Source organism: Python bivittatus, unplaced genomic scaffold (genome assembly GCF_059951505.1).
Source record: "Python bivittatus isolate LINGU-HERP-01145 unplaced genomic scaffold, Pbiv_v1 ctg000280_np1212, whole genome shotgun sequence".
Taxonomy (NCBI): Eukaryota; Metazoa; Chordata; class Lepidosauria; order Squamata; family Pythonidae; genus Python; species Python bivittatus.
In genome coordinates, this window is record NW_028277066.1 from 283,905 (window position 1) to 310,819 (window position 26,915).

Sequence of the window (26,915 nt, forward strand, 5' to 3'; positions counted from 1 at the left end):
ACAAACTTCCCAGATGATACTTCCAGGAGGCTGATGTTCATTCGGTGTTAATAAACGCTTCATAGACTATCTTTCATAAGGGAAGCTAAACTCCAGTCCTGGTGGTTTTATAGATACACCCGTGTCATTTTCTGGCAACAACGTGGAAGATATTTCCCATTGCCTTCCACTTGCCAGTTAATCCAGAATTCTGGCATTTTCTGGTGGTCTCCCATCCAGGTTCTCACCCAGCCCACTCTTGTTTGATCAGCTGAGTGGGCTAGGGCAGTGTTTTTCAACCTTGGCCACTTTAAGATGAGTGGACTTCAACTCCCAGAATTCCCCAGCCAGCATGCTGGCTGGGGAATTCTGGGAGTTGAAGTCCACACATCTCAAAGTGGCCAAGGTTGAAAAACACTGCTCTAAGTCCTACCCAAGCCCAACTCTGCTTATCTTCCAAACTTGGGCACAGTTGGCAGAAAGAGCTTTTCACAATGAGCCAGTCTGGAGAGGGAGACGGATAAAGCTGATCTTTCCCGATGAAGCTTAACACTCCTTTTTCATTTCCAGTTCCTTCCCTGCCCTGATTCCTTGCTAAATCTGCAGCTGGCAGAGGGGGTGACCTCTTTGCCATGTGCCAAGGGGCTGGCATCCGCGCCCAGGAGCTCACCGTTGGATGCCAAGAAAGAATTCAAAGGGCTGGGTGGTCTTGCCAGAGGACCAGGCTCTGCAAATGTGCAGCCATCTGCTAAATTAAGCCTGCTGGATTTTATTCTTCTTAAAGGGTCTTTTTAATTTTGTTCTTTTTAAAAGAGAGGGCACCAGCGCAAGGATCAGTTTTATCTACAGAAATATTTTGGGGGCCCGTTATTTAGAGCAGGACGCTGTAATGGGCTTGTCGTGTTCTGCTTGTTTTAATGAATTGCTCGGTTTATGGTATTTTTAATGGCTGACATTGCACCTTAGTGATGTATTTGGCACGGGAGGGAGAAATCTGAGTAATTGTTAGGATGGCTCACAGTAAAAAGTCTGAACTGACTATTGAAGGGGTTTCAAACTTGGCAATTTTAAGATTTGTGGACTTCAACACCCAGAATTCCCCAGCCAGCATTCTGGGAGTTGAAGTCCACAAATCTTAAAATTATAGTATGGCTGCTGAATCCTACAGCAAGCCTATAAGCCTTTTTAAAAATTAAAAATGGGGGGCTACAGCACAATCTTTTGTTTAGAAGTAAGACCCCTGCCCTGAAATACACATTTTAAGAAAGTGAAAGAATGTCATCCAGGCCAGGGGTCCCTGTGAATCGAACGATCGAAGCGATGCATGTAAAAAGGGACGGGGCTTCAACGGGCAATTGCAGCTGCCATCTTGACTTTTTTGACCCTCCCGGTGGACAGCCCTTGTCTTGGCAGAGGGGCTGAAGGAAGGGTCATCATAAGGACCAGCTGTATCAGTTTGCCTTCTGGTAAATGGGTGTTTGATGACTGGCCATACCAAAAGGGCAGCGGTTTTTATGCGCTTAAAATTCCTGACGGGCCCATCCGGGGCACCAGATCCAGATCCTGGGAAGGAATGGGTCTACTCCACTCCAGAAAGGCAGAGACTGAAGTTCAGAAGAGGGCAGCCAAGGTGGTGAGAAGTCTGGAAACTCACCCTACGAGAAATGTTTAGAGAAACTGGGAAAAATGACTAAGGGGAGCTGATGGATTATTGATTCTGTGCCATCAGGTTGGTGTCAACTCTTAGTGACCACTTGGATAGATTTTCTCCAGGAAGATCCCTCTTCCGCCTGGTCCTTCAAGTCTTCCAACGCTGCGTCCATCACCACTGTAACTGAGTCCATCTCCCTTGCTGCTGGTTGTTCTCTTCTTCTCTTTCCTTCCACCTTTCCCAGCATTATGGACTTCTCAGGAGAGCTGGGTCTTGACCTAATGCGTCCAAAGTAGGATGCTAGGGTGGCAATTGATTGGTTGGGTGCCCTCAAGTCAGTGGCAACTCTTAGCAACCACGTAGGACGATCGATCCCCGTCCTGGCCCTCCCATTGATGAACCCATCATGGCTGTAACTGAGTCCCTCCACCGTGCTGCTGGTCATCCTCTTCTTCTCTTTCCTTCCACCTTTCCCAGCATTATGGACTTCTCAAAGGCAACTGGGTCTTTGCATTGCTCAGTTGATGGATTATGTGGTATCAGGTTGGTATTGACTCTTAGCGACCACCTAGATAGATTTTCTCCGTGATGATCTGTCCCTAACGTGGTCCTTCAGGCCTTCCAATGGTGCCCCGATCACCACTGTAACTGAGTCCATCCTCCTTGCTGCTGGTCCTCCTCTTCTCCTCTCTCCTTCCACCTTTTCCGGCATCAGAGCCTTCTCTAGAAACCCAGGTCTTCCCATAATGCTGAGGGGAGCTGTGATTGCACTTTTCAGTTATCTGAAGGACTGTCATACAGAGGAGAAAGTGAACTGATTTCTATAATCCTGGGGAGCAGGACCAGAACCGGTGAGTGGAAACTCCAAGGCTCAGACTTGATCCGGGGAACTTCCTGACTGTTTGACCCGTTGTCCTTCCTCCCCCTCCAAATTTTGGGCAGCAAAGAACCATGGAAACCAGCCACCTGGCTTGTGATGTTGCAGAAGCCTGGCTGGGGATGATGGGGATTTGGAAGCCAGCCTCCCTGGAAGTCACCAGACTGTGTCAAGCTAACTGAGGTTTTGTTCTGGCTGCGAAGGGGTCAGAAAGCAGGGTTCTCCTTGGGGCCAGACAAATCGAAGGATTTTGCCTTTGGTTTCTCTCCCCCCACCCATCACTCTTCCGCTCGTAGACCAGAGAGGACAGCTTGTCATGTGTCAGTGGATTAGTTCAAAGATCTGGCCTTTCCATCCAGCTGGATTGTTTGGAAGTGGGCGCTGGAGCATTTTTTTCTGCTTCGTAAGAGTCCGGCTGTCTGCCCAGCGCTTTGCTTTTAAGGGCATCAGTCAAACTGAGCAGGAGCTGAAACGCCCTCCCTCTCTTCCCTTTCTCTTTGGGGTGGGGTGGGGTGGGGTGGGGGGAGAAGAAACGTCCTTGCAGTCAAGCTCAACCCATTCCAGGTGCTCTTTTCCCAGGGATTTGGCAGAGACAGATTATTTTCACATTGGTGGTGCTTGATTCCTAACATTCCCCTTCAGCAAGTGTTTTCCTTTGCTTTTATCATGCCGTAATTTTTTACTTTTCCCTGACGCTGAACTGACAGCACTTAATGATAATAATAAAAGGTTAAAATATTTCGGAACATTGGGAGGAAATTACTTGGAAATTAAGGGTGCCCATCTACAGGTCTTGGTCACTGAAAGTAGTATTTTTAAAAAACGTCCCCTTCTTAGCCCTCAAAAGGCAGCCAGTCTTAATCTGTGCCAAAAGAGAAAGGGAAGGAAGGAAGGAAGGAAGGAAGGAAGGAAGGGAGGGAGGGAGGGAGGGAGGGAAGGAAGGAAGGAAGGAAGGAAGGAAGGAAAGGAAGGAAGGAAGGAAGGAAGGAAGGAAGGAAGGAAGGAAGGAGAGGGAGGGAAGGAGGGGAGGAGGGGAGGAAGAAAGGAAGGGGAGGGAGGGAAGGAAGGAGAGGGAGGGAAGGAAGGAGGGAAGGAAGGAAGGGGAGGGAGGGAAGGAAGGAAGGGAGGGAGGGAAGGAAGGAAGGAAGGAGAAGGAAGGAGGGAGGGAGGGAAGGAAGGAGAAGGGAGGGAGGGAGGGAAGGGAAGGAAGGAAGGAGAAGGAAGGAGGAAAGGAAGGAAGGGGAGGGAAGGAAGGAAGGAGAGGGAAGGAGGGAAGGAAGGAAGGGAGGGAGGGAAGGAAGGGAGGGAGGGAGGGAAGGAAGGAAGGGAGGGGAGGGAAGGAAGGAGAAGGAAGGGAGGGAGGGAGGGAAGGAAGGAGAAGGGAGGGAGGGGAGGGAAGGGAAGGAAGGAAGGGGAGGGAAGGAGGAAAGGAGAGGGAGGGAGGGAAGGAAGGGGAGGGAAGGAAGGAGAGGGAGGGAGGGAAGGAAGGAAGGAAGGAAGGAAGGAAGGAAGGAAGGAAGGAAGGAAGGAAGGAAGATGGGAAAGGGAAAAAGGGAAAGAAGGAAGGTCAGACAGACAGTTTCAAGCTGCATTCAGACTTTGAAACTGACTACACAGTCATTTCTTTAGTAACTCTGTATTCAGAAGACCCCAACTTGGACAACTGTTCTGCAACAGCCCCACTCCCCTGCTTCGGAGGTCTTCCAGAGTATTGTATTTCCCCTTCCTTGCATCTTTGGTTCACGAACCCAACCAGGAAGAATCCTTCTGAGCTGCTGATGTGCACCTTCAGTTGTGCACATTTCATGTTGTCCCTTCTTGTGCGTTGTGGAGTCCTCAGTTCCATTGGAACCTTTGGGGGTCTTTGGCCTAAGTCTGGATGTGATTCTTTCCAAGCACGACTGTCTCTAGCAAGACTGATTGAGAAGAATGGGATGGCATTACAAGAACTCCAGCCACTGAGCTTGTTCCTCTTTACATCCTCTGGATCCCCACATCTGTCGGGGCAGAGAGATTCTGATTCCCTTCCTCGTCTTCCCTGTGAACCAGCGAGGAGGCCGGTCTCTTTGCTGATAACACCAAAACTTGCACCCGGTGGCTTCAGTAACAGCCTCCTGAACCTTTCTCATTCTTGAGAACCAACTCTTAGAGATCTTTTTTCTAAAAATGGATCCACAGTCAGGACGCTGAAGAAACCGATTGGCTTCTGTTTTTTGTTTTAAATTACAAGGAGATCCTACACTGCTTCTCCCAGCAGCACAAACACCCCCAACAGAAGCACTCATCTTTTTGTGGGTGTGCAATCCCCGGTGTGACTTTTTGACCCAGCACCACAATTGCCTCTAACCTGGCAGCCCTGTGCTCGTGGGGTCTGTTACGAACAGAACAAACACTTGAATTAGAGCAAGAGCCCAAATAGTTTGCTCTCCTCTTTCCTTTAGCAGCTGGCCTGATGCGCTGAGTTAATACCCCTCCCTTGCAGCATCGAAGACTTGCAGGCAAAGCGTCACTGTATATGGAGGCTTAATTTAGCAATTCCTTTGCTAGGCTCTGGGTTGGCACAGTGTCGTAGGATGCTAACGTCCACAAATGAAATAAGGAAGAAGAAGAGGAGGAGGAGAAGGAGAAGAGGAGGAGGAGAAGAAGAGGGGAGGGGAAGAACAGGAGGAGGGGAAGGAGAAAAAGAGGAGAAAGAAGTGGAGGAGGAGGAGAAGGAGGCGAGGAGAAGGGGGAAAGGGAAGAAATGGAGGAGAAGAAGAGGGGGAGGAGAAGAGGAAGGGGAAGAAGTAGAGGAGGAGGAAGAAGAGGGGAGGGGAAGGGGAAGAAGTGGAGGAGGAGGAGGAGGAGAAAGAAAAGGAGAAGAAGACGGGGAGGAGAAGGGGAAGGGGAAGGAGGAAGAAGAAAAGAGGAGGAGAAGAAGAGGAGGGGGAAGGGGAAGAAGAGGAGGAGGAGAAGAGGTGGAAGGGGAAGAAGAGGAGGAGGAGAAGAAGAGGAGGAGGTGGAAGGGGAAGAAATGGAGGAGGAGGAGGAGAAAGAGGAGGAGGAGAAGGAGAAGAAGACGAGGGGGAGGAGAAGAAGAGGGGAGGGGAAGGGGAAGAAGTGGAGGAAGAGGAGGAGGACAAGAAGAGGAGGGGGAAGGGGAAGAAATGGAGGAGGAGGAGGAGGAGGAGGAAGAAGAGGAAGTAGAGGAGGAAGAAGAAGAAGATCCCTCCACTCAGCTCTAGGATTTTAGCAAGTGCTTTCTTTTATCGGCTGAGAATCCACTTCAGTGCTTGATCCTAAATCCTTGTATTATATAAGAGGAAGGGAGAAAAAAACGGCCCCTGTCTTAACTTGACCAATACTGTTATCACCTTCCAAGATTTCCCTTTCTTCCAGCTGTATTTTTCTTCCAAATTAAATCCTCCTCAGTCACTCCTTACCCTCCCCTTGTGAGTCGGGGTCTCTAAAAACGGGGACCGTGTTGGGAATACAGATAACTACATATATTTTGCCACATCCTTGGGCTCTCTGAGCTTTCCCCGACGTGTGCCGAATCCCAAAAGACGGGGACGGGGTCCCAACCCTTGTGCTGCCGGAAGGAGCTCAGCCAGGCTCCCCGGATTTAACCGCTTATGGCAGCAGCTTGTGGGGTGTGTCAGGCGCCTGCAGAGACGGCTCCAATGGGGCGTGCGCCGGATCTTTTGGCAAAATTAACATCTTGCCTCCCAGCTCTGCACCCAGAAAACAATGGGGAAGGTTGGCATAATTTCTCCCTTGTTTTGACAACTCCTCCTAGATTTTTAGATTGGTTTATTCTGTTTTTTTTTTTTTTAAATGTGGAAAAGACACCGGGAGTCTCGTTCCCCGATCCCTACATACGTCATTCAGCCTACCTCCAGCTTTTCGGCACTCATCGAAACCCTAAGGACTAGAAACCTGAGCTAAAGGCAGAGATTCTTCAAACGCTGGATTCGGGAGCTGTCATTCAGAAATCTGTCGCTGTTACAAGCCCCGTTGGAAGGCCAGATTCAGTCAAAAATGGGCTAGTTGCTTCCTAAGATGCTGGATAGCCCCCCCCACCCCCCACCCAGACACATTGCAGCGGGTTGGACTAAATTCTCCTTCTCCCTTCCAACTCTACACCCTCTAATGCTGTGATTCTTCTGTCTCCCAAGTGGGCAGGCACTGATGGATATTTCTAATCCAAGTCATATGCGCATCTTAGCTAATGAGATTGAAAAAAACAAATGAACTAAAATCTGCCCCTGTTTTGAGGTGGCAGTGCCCGGCTTGAGATGGCAAAGGGGTCGCTTGTTCATCCGCCTTCGACCTGATGGGCAGCGGAGGGCTGCCCTCGGGAGCAAAGCCCATCTGGGTGCGCTCCAGGACGTGGAGCTCCGAAGCACATCTGCTGGGCATTCTCCCTGCACATCAGCTGGGAACGGGGTCTTGCTGTGGGGGGAAGATCACCCCCCCAAGAAGGGCCCATCTGCTCACCTGCAGCACGGCTCTTGCCCAGCAGGGCCTGGAGAATCCGGTCCTTGGGCCCAGGAGAAGAAATTGAGGGGCTGGTTTTCTCCCTGCGGGGAAAACAATCCTTCGGTTCACGATGCCTTATCGATAGGCTGGCTGGCTCCTCCCTGGCACTCGGTCCTGCTGCTCTTTGAACCGTGCCGTCATGGGAATTGCAATGTGTCCTCATCTGCTCTGGGGGGGAAATGGAGCACTAAGGGCCTCCGAGTCCGCTTCCAGAAAATCTGAAGGAGCGAGTTGTTGGCTCGGCCGGGAGCCGGCTTGGAAAGGGGACCCAGCCGATGCAGCCGTGCCAGACGGAAGCTCTCCCTCGCCCTGGCGCTCTTGCAACGTGGCGCCGGGCAAGGGTGCCCGATGTCCAGGAACACAGGGGGCTTTGCTGGGAAGCAGGTGTGCCGTGCCTAAGCTGGGGGTTTGGCAGTCGGGGCACCACATCAGCCCCCAAAACTCACTGGCTGGGTTGGCAGTCTGGGCCAACTCTGGGCCAGTTCTGTTTCTCTCGGGCTCGCCTACCTCACAGGGTTGTGGTGGGGAGATTGGAGAGCAGGCACGGTATGTCGCAGGGAGCTCTGACGAAGGGCAGGGGAGAACCCCAGCAAGAGGGAGGGGAAATTCCGCTTTCTGTGCATGATCTTTTAAAATTGGTTCATTGGCATGAAATTTTTCCTAGCCCCATGCCTGATTCCTGGGATGTTCAGCCTGTAGCAGTTTCAAGTATTTATTTGCAACCATGAGGACTAGAAACTTATGTTTAAAGAATCCAGAGAGCTGCTCTTTTTCAGGAAGCTAAATTCTCTACTTAACAGCATTTTTTTCCTGCCCCTGCATGTTCATTGGGACCTCCTGACTTTGCACTCGTCCGATGAAGAGTTCTGGAGCGCTCCAAAGCTTGCACGCCCATTTGCATTTCTCTTATTGCCTTGTTAAAATTCTCATCTCGCAATGGGTTTCGGGTTTTTTTTTTCTTCCCTTAGCCAAAATAATTACAATGGCTTCTGTATGCCAGCAACGCAGACCCAATATCTCCTGATTATGCCACGTTCACACAGCTTGCTCAGCTAGGCTAAAATGAGGTTAAATAGCATGTTGTTGGAACCCAGCCGGGATCTGAACAGATTGTGCTACCAGCTGTCCTGTTTAGTCATAATATGATTAATCTCCTTGAGCAGACATTGTGAATTGTGGTTTGTTAATCGGGATTGATAAAGTTGCATGAACATCTCTCACTTAGTCACTCTCTCCCTCTTTCTCTCTCTCGGCCTACCTTGCAAGGTAAAGAAGAGTGGGAGAAGAACTTTAAGCTGAAAAAATGCAGTATTGATACAGAGACCGTGCAGCTTGGATGTTCAGCCTGTGTGTATGCTCGGAGACGCACCGGTGTTCTGGCCACAGAGTAAAGACGTGTGCATTGTGCACCGTTTGCAATCTGTGGACGCCCAGAACCCTCTGCGTGGAGTTTGTGATGCAGACTAGATTTCTCAACGGATTGCAGAAAGTTTGAGGGGTTGGAGAAATGCCATAAACTGCATCTTATCAAGTGCAGTTACCTTGGCTCATCTCAGAAATGCTAAGCAAGCTGGGTTAATGTCTGGATGGGAGACCCAAGAAGCACCAGGGCTGTAGGCTAGACTGGGAAGCCAAAAAGTAATGACATACGACCGCTGCGGCTAAGGAAATGACATGGACGTTTTCAGGACGTCAAGCCTGAAAGGGAGATTTTCCCTTTGAGCTCAAATCAGGTTTTATCTTGGAGAGGGGTGCAGAAAGCAAGCAGGTGGGCCACGGCGGAGAGCTGGCCGAAGCGAATGGCGAAAGGCCGTCGTGCCCTCTCACCTTCCCATGACCGGATGCCAGCTGGCCATTCTGTTAGCTCTTGCTCCCAAAGGTGTCTGTCTGCCAGGTATGGTCAGAAAAGTCGACATGGTGGCCACAGCGGTGCAATCAAAGCATTTCCTATTTCTTAAGGGCGACACACATAAAAACAGGCGCAGCTTGGATTGCACCGGCGTGCCTGCCATCTTGACTCTTTTGACCATACCTGCTTGGTACATTGGTACCAAGGGCACCAGTCCAGACGAGGAGGCCCTGTGTCCATTGCACACCCCTGTCTGCTTTCCTGGGCCAAGCCGCCAGCCAGCCCTGCTTACGTTGCACCGTTGAGAACTGGATGTAGGGCTGGCTCTAACCCTGGGAAGGATTAGGAGGGGGGTTTAACCCCGGACGCCCCAAGTGGGGAGCGGGATGTGAAGGTGCTCCCAGGGGTGCGGAGTCCCATTTAGGAGCAAGAGAAGATGCAATGCAAATCCATGTTCTCTTGGAACGAACCCAAGGAGGATCTTGTCTCCATCTGCTTCATGTTGTGGGCAGATTGTGCAAGAGAATTTCCCAACCATCATGAGCCCAATTAATCATACAATGATTTAGGACTGTCTTTCACAACCTCAGCAACTTGAAGATGTGTGGACTTCAACTCCCAGAATCCCCCAGCCAGCTTGCTGGCTGGGGGATTCTGGGAGTTGAAGTCCACACATCTTCAAGTTGCTGAGGTTGAGAAACACTGGTTTAGGACAACATGTGAACTGGACTTTGGATTCTCCCCCCACCCTAATAAATGTTCTTGGATCAGCCCAGCATTTAAAGCAGTTTTTTCCCTTGTTTTGGGCAGCTACAGTACACCAAATGTGGAAAAGTCGGGTTGCTTCCTTCCTTCCTCTCTCTCTCTCAAACGATCGGAACAAAAATACATTTTCTTTGCTTTCTGTTTCCTCTGCCCGTAGCAACCTTTCCAAGCAGACTTGTAAAATTCCACTGATCTATTTTGTTCAGTGTTATTACTTTCTGCACGTGCTCTCGAAAACAATGACCTCACTTTGCCGGGTCTCAAGGTAGTCTTGGGAGGGCAGATGAATAACGACCAATGATTGAACCCTGAAATTGGCGAAGAGGGGAAAATAATCTTGGAGAAACCCTGGAGGTGGCTGATAACCATAGGTTTGGGATCTGCAGCTGTGGGGCCTTTGGAAATAAGTAACAGGCCACTTTTAACGAGCAATTAAGTAATAGTTGGGTGAGCAAGTTTCCTACTGTTGCTGTTACTATTATCGATGAAGGCAGAGACAGAAGATGACACCCCGAAAGAAAAAAGTAAACTTACGATTTATGGGTTTGAGGATTTTAGAAAGGGTAGAGCAGTGTTTTTCAACCTTGGCGACTTGAAGACGGGTGGACTTCAACTCCCAGCATTCCCCAGCCAGCCATGCTGGCTGGGGAATTCTGGGAGTTGAAGTCCACCCGTCTTCAAGTCGCCAAGGTTGAGAAACACTGCCCTAACCCACTCAGCTGATCAAACAAGATTGGACTGGGTGGGGAATTCTGGGAGTTGAAGTCTACCCGTCTTCAAGTCGCCAAGGTTGAGAAACACTGGGGTAGACTATGGAAAGAAGGAAATTATGATGTAACCTTAGAGAAAGAGGGTATAACTGCTGTAAAGAAGATTGGGATCCACTTTATAGCTTTCTTTTTCTCTTTCTTTCTTTCACTTATTTACCACTTTTCTTCACTTCTTTCGCTTTCTTTTCAGAATGTGTCTTGTTTTTATCCTGTTAAACATTTCTTTAATAAAACTATATATTCTATCTATCTTTCTATCTTTCTATCTTTCTATCTATCTTCTATCATCTATCTATCTTTCTATCTATCTTCTATCATCTATCTATCTATCTTTCTATCTCTTTCTATCTTTCTGTCTATCTTCTATCTTTCTATCTTTCTATCTCTATCTATCTGTCTGTCTTCTATCATCTATCTATCTATCTATCTATCTATCTATCTATCTATCTATCTATCTATCTATCTATCTATCTATCTATCTAAGATGACACTCCTGGAGAATCTCATGCTGTATATTTTTTTTCTTGAAAAAAAGTCCCTTTTCTTTTTATTCCCCCCCTCCCCATGCAGCAGGAGGCGGCAGGTGTCAAAGAAGTCAAGATGCCAGCCATGATCAGGGGTGTCCCCAAAGGGTGGTTAAAAAGTCAAGGTTTTGGCCACGGCGGTGTGCCGGAAGCTCGGCCCGTGTCTTTAGTGATCATGGCCAGGGAGGTCTGCCAGCCTGCCACCTTATTGGACAGCCCTGGCCACGCGATCAAAGCCTTTACGTGTGTTGCGTGCTGCCCAGCACACCTGGGTGTGTGTGTGTGTGTGTGCGCGTGTGTGTTGGGACATTCTCGTCTTCCGCTCAGCAGAGTTGCACGTCTTGTTTGCACGAGGTGGGGACGAAAGTGGGTGGAGGGATTACTGGCTGCAAAACCCTAACCAGCGTGTTTTTCCTCTCTTCCTCCACCCCGTTGGTTTGTTTTCCCTCCTTCCAGGTAAGGGATATCCTCGGCCACTGTACCTGCCCATCCCAGTTCCCCATGGTCAAAGTCTCCGAGGGCAAATACAAAGTTGGAGACTCCAACGCGCTGATCTTTGTTCGAGTAAGAGCTCCTGCAAATTCTCCCCCGCTTTCTGCCGCTTTCCTGATCTTTCTACTTTTCTTGCAGGGGGCGGGAAAAAAGTGTTCCTCTCCAGGTGCTTAATTCTGTGCAATCAGATTTAATGTAATTTAATGTAATTTAATTTAATGTAATTTAATTTAATTTAATTTAATTTAATTTAAGCACGCCTCTTCTGGCCCTGCACCTTGCCCTTGCTGGGGTGCTGCACTACAACTCCCATCATCCTCAGCTAGCATGGCTGGCTTTTCCAAAGCATGTCTTGACCTAGGAGATGGAAGTTATCAGGAATATAATCCCAGTCCCTAACTCAGAGGGGGGAAACCTTTGAGGCCCCCCAAAGGTTGGTGAACCACAGTTCCCTACATCTTAAGCCAGCCTGGACCACGGTGAGGGGGATGCTGGGAGCTGCCGGTCGGGCACAGGTGGATGCAGAATTCCTCTCCTCTGCTTTAAATCAAGAAGTCTCCCATTTTTGCAGACGCATCTCGTTTGTTGTATATGAAAAACAGCAAAAGAAAAAGCACGTTCTAATTAGATAGAGGCCCAGCGGCACTTGAAAGGCTTCCAGATTTGCTCCAAGACCAATCTTTTGCAACAGAAAATGACCACAGTCTATCATAAACTGGCTTGCTTTTTCAGTGGGAGAAGCCCTTCTTTCCTTTTCTCTTTTCTTTCGGCAAGGGACTAACACTGAACCCCTTTTCTGCAAGGTTGCCTTCCTGCGCGTCTCAGATGTTTTTCCAGCAGCCAGAGGTAATTGACAGAAACGCTTGATGACAGAAGCAATAATCAAAATATGAAGCGTGAATCCATAAACCAAAGCAGATCCAAGTTAATTCAGCCCTAGGTATTGGAAGACAACATTAGTAAAGTTTCGTTTTTATTACCAGGCACATGTACGCTTCTTAAAAGATACATTATTGGAGAAAGGTGGCTAGATATGACTGGAATACTTCTAGACAGAAGAAGACATGAGAGATTCTTCCAAGTTGCACTTTAAGGAAAGAAAAAATGTACAGAAGAAGAAGAAGAAGAAAAAGAGCAGTTGCTCTCATTTTCACATGACCAAAGAACAGCAGGAAACATGTGTTTCTGGAAAAACATCTGGAGAAGGTTAACGACCACATTGCAGAGGCCCATTCATTATGTCGCTGTTTCGACAACCCAGTAATCTTGTGCGTGCCGATATAGAAGCAGTCTTGCTCTCTTAGGGGGCTTTCGGCGCTCTGCATTTATGGAATACTGCCTCCCCCCCCCCCAAATAGAAGGCTTTCTTCAGAAAAATATAGTATTGGGCAAACACAGCCAGTCCCATATAATTGGCAACTGGAGTGGGCAAAGGAACCGAGCTGGGGATATGGAAAATCACCACCAGCCACGTCAGATCCGTGGGTCATCCGGCAGGTTTATTTCAGCCAGGGGGCAAAGAATTGGGGTTGACCCGGACAAACAGGGAAGGGTGCCGGGGGGGATGACAAATCAGGCCGGGGCTGAAGAGAGCGATGCTCTGCCAGTCTTCAAAAGCCCTGCCTTTTGGATGGCATGGTTCTCAGGTCCCCATGCGCAGTTTCTCTGGGTGCAAAAATCCTTTTGCCAATCTCCTTTCTTCAATCTTTGCCCCCCCAGCAGAGGCCGAAAGGGGAGGATTGTCTTTGCTTCAGCACCCCCCACACCCCATGTCCATGGCGGTGGGTGGGGGGTCAAACAAATCAACATGGCACAACGGTGCAATCGAAGCCCTGCACGTAAAACAGTAGTAGGGCTTCAGTTGCACGGTTGTGGCCAGGTCTTGATGTTTTCACACACACACACACACACACACACACACACACCGGACCCTCCTACAACTCTTCTTCTGCACAACCTAAGCCTATCCATCTGCAGCAAAGGACTTTTTCTGTGAAGACCTCTAACTGGGATTCTTCAAGAGCCAAACGTGCCGTGGGGAAGAAGTGCTTGGAAATGAAGCCGTGCTGGCTGTGGATGACGGGAGTCGTAGTCCAGCATATCTACCTGGGGCCAGGTTGAGGAAAGTCGATTTGTATCCATTCAGATGAACCGCAGCCCTCTCGTGTTTTCATGCTGGGCTTTTCCAGCCGTACCTCGAGAGATGGGGCACCGAATGCAGAATATTTTGAACGCCTCGGCTTCCAGTCTGGCAATGCTGTTATAAAGTTTTGGAAGGAATGGGTGCCACGGCCTGGCCTCCGCTGGTGCTTCAGTTGATGGGCACAAGGAACGTAAAGATGGGTGCTGTTTTGACAGATTCCAGTAGCCCTCTGAAACAAAGTGCCCTGCGTGCCATTGTTTCATTTAAAAGTGCGTTTTTGCAGGGCTGATGGGTCGCCCACTGGCTTTCTAGACCCACAAAGTCACTGGGTTGTCGTTCCAACCTGTAAATATTGTGCCCTTAAATCTGGAGTTTGGGTGGGGCTGGGCCATTGTTTTTTAATCACCGCTTGGAAAAGCGTCGTGTGCAAGACCCAGAGGAATCGGTAATTGCTTCGACTGCACGTTTTATCCTCTCTCGGCTCTTCCCCACTCTTCCGGATTAAATTTTGTAAGCCTGTAAGATCAGAGTGACATGCGCATCATAGATGGGAAGGAAGGACATCTTCCCCAACCTTGAACCACAAATTCTCATTCTGCGACTTGATTATAATGCGGTTCTTTTGCAGTGGTGTTTTAAGGATGGCTGCAAAACCACCCCTCCATGATGTTGGGTGCCTGAGCTTGAAAACAGCTAGGATAAAAATAAACTCATAAGATGATCTGCTGTCCTTTTATGCCGTTGTCCTGTGCCTAATGAGAGGGCCAGCTTTTAAAGATATTTTTGCACAACCAGCTGCTGCTGTTTGATAGCACGGGCCAGAAAAGAGAGGACGATCGCTAAAGCTGAGAGATTTGGGACCAAATTACTCTTGCCTTTGAAAAAAGGGCAATAAAATTGCAATCTTTATCCTTTAGGGGAAATGAAACCTTATTTCCCTTGGCAAGGAGTCCCAAAGACTACAAGCAGCCAGCGGGAACATCTTTTGGGAAAATGTTCCAGGAACTGTCTCAGAATATCAACCCTAAAATGCAAACGTGTTTCGCTTCAGAAGTTGACACTCGCCCCACCCACACTTCTCTTTCTCTTCCCTGCTTTTTTCCTAGCCTCCGTTCTGTTTTGAGTTTTTGGATTTAGTGTTTTTCTCGCTCGCGTTTTGTAGAAGCTTTGTCATGTCCCTGTTGGAAGAGTTCTAGAAAGGTCAGGTTGCAAAGGACCTCCATGGGCGCAAAAGTGAAAAAAAGAAGTGATCAGCCAGCTGAGTTTCCCGGGGTGCTAAAATCAGCTTCAGATGCCAAGCCTTGTAGGGCTCTTAGGGAAGTTTTATTTATTTATGTATTTATTTATTTTATTTATTGGATTTCTCCCCCGCCCATCTCCCCCACAATGGGGGACTCTGGGCAGCTTACAAAGACATGAAAACTATACATATATATAAAATACATAATATATATAGAATTAAAACAATACTAAAAATGTTGCGCAACCTTGAGCAAGGACAGGGCCCAACAAAACTCAACCAGCTTTATGATACCGTGGGAATGGGACCGTACAACTCCTTGGAACAAACCTGGTCCTTTTTTTGCTCTGACACATTTTACGTGGACTGGGTGGGCTGAACGCCCACCCGGTCCAGCGCTTGTCCCCAAAGCAGAACCCGAATGGCATGATTGGAAGACGTTCCCTTTGATTCCTTCCTAGGTACTCCGTAGCCACGTGATGGTGAGGGTTGGAGGAGGCTGGGACACGCTGGAGCATTACCTCGACAAGCACGACCCGTGCCGGTGCGCCTCTGTCTGTGAGTACGGGGACTTGGAGTCAGAACAGGAATGCGAGTGGAGAAAGCTTAAATGGCGTTTCCACAATGACGTGGGGGGGCGGGTGGAGCATCCAAGTCATGTTTCTCAACCTGGGGAACCCATTCAGTGTTTAAGATTGAGGAAAAGATCAAAAGGGGATTTTTTAAAAGAAGAATGAAAATACATTGGCCAGGGTTTCTCAACCTCAGCAACTTTAGGAGGTGTGGACTTCAACTCTCAGAATTCCCCAGCCAGCAAGACAGATTGTCATGGAGAAGGTCTACCTACATGGTCACTAGGAGTCAACAAGGGCTTGATGGTGCATCATCATCAAGTCCATAAGCTTTAAGAAGTGTGGACTTGAAAAGTGTGGACTTTTTAAGCTTTAAGAAGTGTGGACTTTTTAAGCTTTAAGAAGTGTGGACTTCAACTCCTAGAATTCCCCAGCCAGCATGGCTGGCTGGGGAATTCTGGGAGTTGAAGTCCGCACTTCTTAAAGTTCCCAAGGTTGAGAAACACTGGTCCAAGTGCACCCTTGACCTTTGGATGGGGTGTCAGGGACCCTACTACAAAAAGGAAAGGCGCAAAAACTTCAACTGGGTGGAATGTACGTGACTTGGTCAATAGCTTTTGATGGCTGGTGGCTACTAGCTGTGAAGCTCATCCGGCAGTCATGCTGGGCCCTGAGTTCAAAGGCTGCCGGGTCCACGTCTGCATGGGCCCGAGGCTACATCCAACAAACTGGGGATTCGAACGTCAACAGCCAGGGAGAGAGCTGATTTTAAAATATTCTTCCAGTTGCTAAGCATGGAGGTGCCTTGGGCATGCATCGTGATTTTGGGAGCATCCAAAATTAAAAAGAGCACAATTCATGTGCTCTCATGTGTCCCCAAGTAGTTAACTGGAGGCTTCCTGTCAGAAGTAGGCAACAGGAAACAATATTAATCCAAAAATGACATCATTTAAAGGGTGCTTCCGATTTCGATCCAGGCAGAATGTTGGTTAGTTGCAGCATTGCTATGGCGCCCCCTTGTGGCTCGTGCCATCATACCATCCTTGCTGTTTTTCTTATTTTTTTTAACTTCCACGAGCCTTGCAGTTCTTTGATTTGACGTTGCATCTTTTTTCCCCGGACCAAAGGGCTTTTTTGTGTTGTTGGGGGGAAAATAGGAGGCAGGCAGCATTATGGACCCTGCCTTGAGCTGTACAAAATAAAGGCAGGATAAAAATGTAATAAATACATAAAATAAAAAAAACTTCCATCCTTTACTTATTATTGAGTTGGTGAAGGCGGCGTTTCTTCGTACGGTTTGAATTTCTTCTCGTGGGCCTTTTTGCAGCCCGGATCCGGCTGCTGTTGATGAGATGAGCAACTCACCAACTCCTCTTCGCTCGGCTCGTTTTTGACGTCCAACATTCTTCTGGTCTTTTTCAAGCCACCCTGTCTCTCGCACCGATGCTGGCTGATTTATTTGGGTATTCTTTCTCACTTTTTGCAGCTCACCGCCTGACCCAGAGCCGGGGGCTCAGTTTCTCCCCCCAGAAAACGAGCGGCCTGGCCAGTCCCCAGGCGAACAGCCCCACCCTTCAGCGTCGGTCCGAAGCCGCGAATCTGCACAAAGTCCCCGAGCCCCACCATCTGGGGGAGAAGCGGCTTTTGGCTGGAGGGGACCCGAGTCACCCGAAAGGAAACCATCCCGGCTCTCCTGCCAAGAGACCTGGGGAGGCCACCCCACCGAGACAGGGGTCGGTGGCCCCACCAAGTGGGAAGTGGGGTGCCTCAGGCCAGAGCTGTGGCAGCCCTCTGAGGGGGTGCACGCCCCAAGCCCACCAGGATACCGGAGAATCCCGTCTCTTGGTCAGGTAAGACGTGCTGAAAGGGGTGGCCTCTTCGAGGCCAGAACAAGGCTCTCTTCTGGCTGCGTAGCTCAGGAAGTGGGTCTGTACCGAAGAAAGGGTCACCCAAGCCTTGCTGGGGAGGAGGGTCCACGGGGAAGGTCAACGTCTGCGTGACGGCGGGTGCTGGACGTGCAAAAGGGGCGGAGAATGCTGGAACTGCCATTATGCAGGTTTGGACCTCCCCCCGACACCGCTGCGGTTAGCAATCTGGTTTACCCTTCTGATTCGCCCAATAGCTTTAATTCCCCACGTGGGGGGCAAATCAGTTAGAAGCATCCGGCAGAAAGCAATCCAATAAAACCAGAAAAGTCGCAGCACAATGGCAGGAAAAGCTGACCCAAGCAGGGACGATAAATACATACAGCAGAGAAATTCACAGGAGGACCCACGTCTGTTTATTGGGAGGGTTTCTCTCCTCCCAGCAAAGCCCACCAGTGGATCCTTGGAAACGGGCAAACTGTTTACTGACTGTAGTCATTCTAACAAGAGAGGCTAAAAGGCTGATCCTAGCACAGGGCTTGAACAAGTCTTGGCTTGGTCTGGAAATGAGATCTTCTTGCCCAGAGAGCTGCCAGGTGAACCCCCCCCCCCCCGGCAGAAATCTAAGAGGAAAAGCACTTTATTGTTTTGTAAAGAAAACCCCAGAAGAATTGAGCAGTGCAGGAGGTACCTTTTCGCATCATATTAAGGGGCAGCGTGAAAATACATTCCAGCTCCCGGCAAATCCGTATAAAATTCCCCCTCTCTGCAATTGGGTTTGTTCCAGGCTGGTAGCTGTCGCCCACCCAGATGTGCCAGATGAGTCACTCAGCTAATCAGGGCCATTGTTTAGTCCCGGGGTCTTCAACCTATAACCCCCCGGGGCCTTCAAAAGCCTGGCATCGGTTCCCAGAGGGAGGGGCCTCTACGGGTATCCGTATCTGCAAGGCGGGCATTACGTGTGGCATGATGATCAAAGGTCTGCCTGCTTTATAAAAGGGGCATCTTGCAGATTTTAACACACACAGGTGCCCTGACACACACACACACACACACACACACACAGATTCACCTCTGTCTATGCTGCCCCGAAATATAATTTTTAACTGCAAGGACAGAGAGCTTCCATCCAGATGTTTGCAGCCAGATCGGGCAACCTTGGAAAGAAGGAGACATGATCCAAATCATGGAAAGTTAGCCGTTTCAGCAATACCAACATTACATTCAATCGACTTTCAGTTTGGATCTGGCCACCTCCAGTTCTTCACCCGGGCTGGACCCGCTGTTTGGAGGGTGCCCGTAACCACCCCGTGTCTCTCAGAGGCCGAGCGGGTCTTGAGGCACAGAAAAGGAGCCTCTTTTTCCTTGCAGCAATCAGCCCAACTGTTTTTTAAATTTAATCCCATTTCATTTCATTTCTAAGCTCTTTTTTCATGTCATTCGTTCATCGTGTTAATTAAGCATCTCCTTTTTCCCGGCTTTTTCTCCCAAGGGGTTTTTGAAAAGCGGGGACCGTCAGGGTCTCAAGCGCAGGGACTCGATGCCGGAATGTCCCCGTTTGCGAGTTCCCTGCATTGTGCCTTGTGATCTGTTTTCGTGTATCAGATCTGGAGAGAACCATCGTTCTCCTCCCAGCTTATCCCAAACCAGCAGCTGTGTCCTGGGAATGCCCCCCCTTGTGATGGAAAATCAGCCCTTCATAGCAGCCCTGGACAGACAGCGGGAGAAGAGCTGAAGCAATCCCCGCTGGGGTGCTGGGAAACAGAAGGAGAGCCAAGGGTGACTCACCCAAGAGCACAGAAGCAGGATCGGGGGAGAGGCCCGCCCTACCACGATGACAGTTTTTTTCCAAACTTTTCCTGCTTTCTCAGCCAGGGCGATGAGTGGGGGGAAATGATGCATTAGATTGTCCTGGTTATCAATTCCATTTTATTGCTCCTAATGGACTTGAGTGGAAGGGGTGGGGTAGGCGGCAAAACAGAATTTGAAAGAGGCTAGTCGCTCCTTTTCCAGCAAACCAGTTTTAATAAAAGGCAGAAGCTTCTGTCTTTTAATAAAATTGGTCCGTCGGAAAAGGGGCTGCCAGATTCCTCCTGATGTCTTGCTCCCTAGACTAACGCAGCCCTCTTCCTACCATGCCTACGAAAGGGTCTGGCTTCCCTGCAAAATTTGGGGGTTGCACAGCCCAACCTCTGTTCTCTGGACCTGCACGTCCAAAGTGTTAAATTTTGCACCCTCGGTAGGCTTAGAAGAAGCGAGCTGCTTTGCAAAATGTTGTGCCTTTTTCAAACGTTCCCTCGAAAGGCAGATGCTCTTAGTAGCCTGGCATTTTGCATCTTGGATCCTGCCAATGTGGGAGCGTATTTTCTGGCTTGCAACTCGTTGAATCTGTATTTTAGGAGACTTGTATCTTGTCCCCCAAAGGCATCCACGGGGTGTGGGGTGGGGGTGGGTGAGGGTGTGTGTCAAATGACAAATGCCATGTTGTGCTGCGGGGCCGTAAGTTCCTCGCCTTTTGATCGTGTGTTGCGATGTCGCACACACATGAGAAAAGCCTTGTGTTGCCATGGTGCAACTGCTGCTTCGGAGGTTTTAGACTAGGCTTTCGAGTCATGGGAAGCTTTGAAAAAACAGCAGTTGCAGAATTCAGGAATCTGAATTTGCACGGCTGGTTGCCGAGTCGGCCTGGAAGACCGAGCGCAAACGTCTTCCTTCGGAGACGGTCTTGGTTTCCCCGACCGGCGCGGCCGTTTCGGGCTCTCGATTTCAGCTGCAAATCCTCCTCTGCAATCCTGAGTCCAGGGCAGGGCAGGCCAGAATCGCGCGGCCAAGATTTGGTGGTGACCTCCCTAACGGCATCAGTGCAATTTCCTCTCGACTGTTGCTGAGAAACAAAAGAAAAAGAAAACGTGGTGTGTTGCACCGCCAGTGGCTTAACGTGCGAGGGGGGCCGGGGGGGTAAGCCAAAAAAAAGTCTCGTGCTGTCACTCGCGTCACTTCCAGTCCTAACGTTACATCCCTGCTCCACCCACGCCACGACTGTTAGAAATATATGCCTTCCCACCAGCGCCACCTAGTCGCCCTGTCAGAGATCGGGGGCTTCTTAAGAAACCCACCGACCAACTTTTACTGCCCGTGGATTTTTAGGGTCTGACTTCTGAAGGAGACCAGCTGCAGCCCTCGGGTTTCCTGTTTCTCTGCTGGAATTTGACAGGGCGTGTGCAACGTTTACCTGGTTGCCTAGTGACATTTGTCAGGGCATGTCACACCAGGAAGGAATTGCTGGGTGGCTGATGCTCACGAGGCACACGAAGACAGTGTTGCACCATAAGGAGCAAACGGTTGCTTTTGATGCAGACGGTCCTGAACTTGAGCGTCCTTGGGGTCTTAGCCCCCCCAGATGTTCCTTCCCTTCCTCTCCTCCTCCTCTTCCTCCTTCCCTCCCTATCTCTCCTTCCTTCCCTCCTTCCTTCCTTCCCCTCTCATTCTCCTTCCTTCTGTCCTTCCCTTCCCTTCCCTTCCCTTCCCTTCCCTTCCCTTCCCTTCCCTTCCCTTCCCTTCCCTTCCCTTCCCTTCCCTTCCCTTCCCTTCCCTTCCCTTCCCTTCCTCTCTAATTCTCCTTCCTTCCTTCCTTCCTTCCTTCCTTCCTTCCTTCCTTCCTTCCTTCCTTCCTTCCTTCCTTCCATCCATCCTTCCTTTTCCAATCTCTTCTTCCTTCCTTCCCTCCCTCCCTCCCTCCCTCCCTCCTTCCTTCCTTCCTTCCACCATACCCAGTTATTGTCTGTATTCTGTAATGTATTATTCATATTTCATAATGCAACACTGTAAAAAAATTATCTTGGGGGGGAAAAAAAGGAAAAAAAACCAGGACAACGTGTACTGACTGTAATGGCAATCATGTGACTGAGGGATGCTCCAAAGGTCGTAAATAGGCCATAAAGTTATTTTTTTTCAGCACCGTCATAACATCGGATGGTCGCTGAACGAGTGGTCGCTAAGCGAGGACTACCTGTATTATGAAGAAAGCTTTTGTGGTGTTCAGCACATTCATCTGCTGCATGAAACGTTAATCTGACTTATAATATTCCCTGGACTTTGGTATCCTGGGTTTTAGTTTTATAGTAAGGCATCAAAAGAGTGGAGGTGTCTGGGGGGGGGTGCCAAGGTGGTGGCTGTGACCGCATGGTCGAAGCCCTGCCCCTTCTTCATATGCAGTGTAGTGTCACGCGTGTAGAAAAAGGACAGGGACTTGATCACTGGGGTGTGGCTGCCACCTTGACTCTTGAACTTTCCCCCGAATCCCCCTGCAAGAGACTTCAATAACTGGTGGGGGGAAAGGTCTAATAAAATAGAAACAAATATCGGAAGAGGTCCTGTGAAAGAGCAAAATGGCAAGTGTCTGAGGGGCTGCCTCTCTTTGTTGCAGGACCCCCAGAGCCCGGCGTCTTTCCGGAGACAGCGATTCCTCCTCCTCCTCCTCTGTGCAGAATGCCAGCTTGGGAAGGAGGCGGAACGAGGATGCTGGCCTGGCACTCAGGAAGGAGGCGGGGAGGCGGACCTCCGAGGGCCCAGGCTCCCAGCCCCACGCCAGTCCCAGACGGCTGCCGGCGAGCCGCAGTCAGTCGCGAGACCGTCTGAGCTTGCCGAAAGCCGTCGCGGCCCCCAGGAGGATCGAGTCAGAAGAACGGGGCCGGCCCCGGACGACGGGCCGGCCGAGCAAGCCCAGGGTGCAGAGCCCTCGGCCCCGGGCCCGCAGCCATGGGAGGCCTGGAGGGGAGCCTGTGCTGCTCATCAGCCGAGCGAAGGACGGGCAGCACTCCTGGGCGCGGGCAGAGGAGCCCAAGGAGAACCTCGGGGGCTCTGGCAGAGCCACCCCCAGGACCAAGAGCCCGGCAAGGGGTCACGTGACCCCGGTGGGTTCCCGAAGCCCTGCCCTCGCCAAGCGCAGGAGTTCCCTCCCCGCCACGAAAGTGGCCCACCCCTCCGCCCGAATCCCTCCGCCAGCCCCTGGGCGACAGCGACAGCGACAGCCCTGCTCAGCTGGACCACGTGGGGCCACGAGGCAGCCCCAGCCGGGGGAGAGCTGGCCCGCCAGACAGCCCGATGACACTCTGGGGCAGGAGTTGGAGACGATGGCGCACACGTTCCGGACCCCGCTGCAGCTCGACCCGAGCCAGGAGCAGCAGCTCTTCCGGCGTCTGGAAGAAGAATTCCTGGCCAACTCCCAGATGATGGGTTTAGAGGAGGATGAGGAGCTGGGACCGGGGAGCCAGGCCTGCGATGGCCCACGGCTCGTGCACATGAACCCAGACCAGGGGACCGCCGACTCTGCGTACTGCTCCTCCAGCTCGTCCTCTTCCTCCCTCAACTTCTTCAGCAAATACGGCCTCCAAGCTGAGACCAAAGAGGAGCCCAAGCGGAGGTTAGCCCCCCAAATGACCGGGGTCTCCGAGACAGGGCCCGGGCTGGTGGACTTCCGTAATGGCTCCGCGGATGCTTCCGAGCATTGGGACTTAGCTGGGCCGCTCGAGCGAACGAACCGCTGGAGGAAACCCGCCCTGTCAAGCTCTTCCGACGAAAGCAACTGCTACATGGGCCTGAATGACCTTCAGGAGGTCCAGGAGGGCCTGGAGCTTCCTGAGCCTCTTGCGGACAGCCCCTGGGCCACTACAGAGCTGGGGCCCTCCCTCCGGGACGGCCCGGAGACCCTCGGAACCTCCCCCGCGGTCCCCCTCGCGGAGGAAGTCGTGCTCCGGCCCAAGTCCCTCAAGAAACCCGACCGCGTGCCTTCCATCTACAAGCTGAAGCTGCACCCTCAGATTAAGCCTCGTGCTGACTCCCAGCCCGACAAGACCCCCTCCAGAATCCCCACTCCCCTCAGCTACAAAGCTTTGGGAGCCAACAAGGCTCCGGCAGGAAGCGCCCCTTCGAAGGACAGCCCAGCCACATGCCCGTCCGAGCACCGGGGCTGGGCAGCCTTCCACGACGCCTTCTCCTCCTTTGTGGAAGCTCCCGGGGGCTCAGTGGAGCCCGGCATGGCTGACGAGGGGACCTGGGCCTAGGCCCCGGTGGGCGGCATGGCACGGCCCGCGCCCTCCTGCCCCCTGCAACTGCTTCTGTGGCTCAGCCCTTCCTTTCCAAGCTGCTTCCTTGGACATCTTTCCCGCGTGACTTTGTCATATGCTGCTGTTCGGAAGGGAGTTTTATTTTTCGGTGGTGGGAGGGGGGCTGGGAGAGAAAGCCTTGGATTGCAAAGTGGGGGGGGGGTTCCGTCCTTTTCTATTTTATTTTTGGAGCGTGAGGCTGGAAGACGGCAGGGCTTAAGTTGCAGTACTGGGGTGTGTGTGTGTTGGGGTGTGTGTGTGTGGAACGCTTGTATGGGGAAGTCCTTGAACACTGGATACCCAGGGGAGCTTCAGGGTTAATATTCACTCCCCTGGTCTGCCGCTGCCCAGCTTCTGCCATCTTAGCCATCTAAGTTCAGTAGCGCATCTGTGGGCGAACCTCGGATTTCTCTCCCATTTCGGCAAAGACCTTGTTTCCTGTGGGGGTCTCTGGAGAGACGGTCTAGCGCTAAAGCTGGCCCTGGGCTTAACCCAGTCACCCCAGACTTCACCCGGTCAGCCATTCATCTCATCACAGCTTCTTCCTTCTGGCGTGGCACTGCCAAACGCTGCTAGATAGGCGAAGGGTCATCATTTTCGGGAACAGGGTTTTTTTTTTAAAAAAAGGATGGCGACTTGGATCGCATGGTTGCAGCCGCCATCCTGATTTTTTTGACCCCTCCCTGCCCCCCCCCCGCAGCTACCCCCGCCTCTGGTCCTCCAGCCAAGAAAGGCAGCGTTGGCACGGATTGAGCGTTAGAGCAAGTCAGCATTTGGGGAACGTGTTTTGTGTTCTTGGCAGGGCGTTTAGTAAAGGAGCATGTGGCCCTTTCCTCCTCTGCATGCTCCTCGTTTCCTTGGAAGACAGCACAGAGTTAGAGGACGGCCTTATAGGTGGCTGGGGTGGGGGTGGGGGGAGATGCAGTAGGGCTGACTGGAGAAAGGGGTTTGACTCCAGTTGCCTCGGTCCAGTTTGGGGTTAAATCTTCTTCCCCCAGCACGAACTGCTGTGGCAGATTCACACAACAGACCCTTAATGGCACCCAGTTAAGAGTCGTGGGGTGCCCAGTTTTAAAACCTCAGGAGATGTTTGGTGGACAGTTGTGGAAGAGCCTCAGCTTGGCACAAAGGACTCCCCCATTCTGCAAGGCAATCATTGCATGTTGCAAAACGTCGGTTTAGGCAAAGGATAATGAATCGTGTGAGTGGAGAAGGTAGCAGGGAGGGAATGCTGAAGTATTGCACGTGAATTTCTCTTTGGCAGGGCCCTCTCAGCCTCCTGACCCCCAAACACTGTACAGGTAGTCCTCGACTTACGACCACAATTGGGACTGGAACTTCTGTCGCTAAGCAGTGCAGTCATTAAGTGAGACGTGCTCAATTTTATGACATTTTTTGCTGTGGTCGTTAAGTGAATCTAGCTTCCCGTATTGATTTTGCGTGTCGGAAGCCAGCTGGGAAGGTCACACATGGTGATCATGAAACCCCGGGACGCTGCAGCCAACATAAATACATGCCAGTTGCCAAGCGCCTGAATTTTGAACATGTGACCATGGGGACGCTGCGACAGTCATAAGCATGAGGACAGGTCGCAAGTCACTTTTTTGGCGCCATCATAACTTTGAGCGGCCGCTAAACGAATGGTCAGAAGTCGAGGACTATCTATAGGTCTTTTGAATAATCTATGCATATTTATATAAGTAATAGGGAGCGTTGCTCCCCTCCCGTAGAGTGCCTGCTATCCAACCCCGTGAATGTAGCTGCAAATTCCTGAACCCAGACAGTAAAGACTGACACATCACCTGGTTTGCCCCTGTCCTTTTTTTGTGTGGGTAAATGGGAATATTGGTATGTAAGAAGGTGTTGCTCCAAATCAGAAATGTGCACAGATTTTGCTGGGATGGTGGGGGCTCAGGCTTCAGAAGAAAAAGCAAAATGAACAGAAAAAACCCACTGCATTTTATTTTCATTAAAGCCAATAAATGAAGTGCAGGGTTATGAATGCTCCCTATGGATTTAATAACGTGCCTTCCCTCAGGTTAAACATATACATTTTGGCCCACATTAAGCCAGGACCAAGGTCTGGCCTCTGCTTGAGGTCAGTCTAGTCTTTGCTCTCTCATCTTGTTGCAGGAATGCAGGTACAAGGAAGGTATCTGCCTTCTGCCGTGGCCTCATTTTTCATTTCATTTGGGAAATTAAACACGACAATGTTCACATCGTGGGAATTTCCTGAGTTGGCGAAACAGACAGCTGCATATTCCTGAAAGTTTAGAGAGAGGTGGGTTTAGAGCAGGGTTTCTCAACCTCAGCCATTTTAAGACGTGCGGACTTCAACTCCCAGAATTCCCCAGCCAGCGTGGCTGGCTGGGGAATTCTGGGAGTTGAAGTCCGCACGTCTTAAAGTAGCCGAGGTTGAAAAACCCTGGTTTAGGGAGATGTGACTCATTCCATCATGTGACATGCCATGTGCTTGGGTGTGGGACATTCATTTCACCTTCATTGTGGCTACTTAGAAACACTGCACATTGGCACCCTGTTGGCACCTGGGCTCCAGCAGCATGTGCCTTTAACCATGTACCAAGTTATGCAAGTCGGATAGGCTTTCTAGCAGTTTGGAATATGGCCCACTGAACTTCATGTAGGTTTGGTTGCCCAGGGCTCGCTAAATAAACTTACTTGGCAGGGTTCACACCAAAGATGAAACCATAACCCCTGATTTACAGACCACGGTGGGGATGGGCTAAGCCACGAGAAGGGAAATAATTCTGCTTTGGCCCACGGTGAGAGTCCAGCAGGTGTCAGCTTTAGTCAGACGGTCACACCCGAATCTTTATCTGTCCAAGACCTTGAAATGGGGACTTTCTCATGCCATTGTTCTTCTGAGATACGTGTAGAGTGCCAGATTTTCTCTGGGATAGCTGATCTAGTGACAAGCGCGCCTTTGCTGCTGAGAACCTACTTGCTTTCTGAACGTGTTGTTTAACTGTTGGGCCTCTGTTTCGCTGAGGCTGATTGAAGCGATTCTGCACAGAATTGAGACTTCATCCGGCTCAGTGAATCGTCTCTCAGATGTCCAGAAGGTCTGCTCAGAGGTTAATGCTGGAAATGGACTCCAAACGAAGCTGATTCCCCCCACCCGCCCCAACCCACCTGCTTTTCTGGCAGCTGAATCTGGGAGGTTATCTGGGAATCTGGGAAGTTAGTTTTCCCACAAGGCCTAGGGTTTTGCTGGGTGAGAGTCGTGGCCCCTGTTGGAGATCTCAAACAATTTAGAGGGGAGGGTCACAAATCTTAAAGTCAGCAGAATCATGTTTTTAAAACTGATCAGATTCACACAGGCAATGTGAATATCCAAGCAGCAGCCTGGCCTGGCCAAAGCAGGAAGCAAGGCTTGGAGCGGGTTTTGAGTGATGGCCAATCCGTCTGTCAAAACCCTCCATTGAGCAGAAATTCCAGGTTGGCACGTTGGGTCCCCAAGTCAACACGGCAGCCATGACTACATCATTGAATGTCCACCCCCTTCTTACAAGCGTTGCACGAGGGACACATGTAAAGCTTCA

At 50.6% G+C, this 26,915-nt stretch overlaps 1 protein-coding gene across 1 annotated transcript in view; it reads left to right on the forward strand.

Moving 5' to 3' along the window:
• GAS2L1 (growth arrest specific 2 like 1) overlaps window positions 1-25,153 on the forward strand; it is a 41,638-nt gene extending 16,485 nt beyond the window's left edge. Inside the window, exons 3-6 of the mRNA XM_088143184.1 lie at window positions 11,393-11,500; window positions 15,273-15,369; window positions 16,870-17,233; window positions 21,675-25,153. Coding sequence (XP_087999310.1) covers window positions 11,393-11,500; window positions 15,273-15,369; window positions 16,870-17,233; window positions 21,675-23,310 — 2,205 coding nt within the window. The 3' untranslated portion in view covers window positions 23,311-25,153. The remainder of the gene's footprint in view (window positions 1-11,392; window positions 11,501-15,272; window positions 15,370-16,869; window positions 17,234-21,674) is intronic.
• Window positions 25,154-26,915: the final 1,762 nt, after the last annotated feature.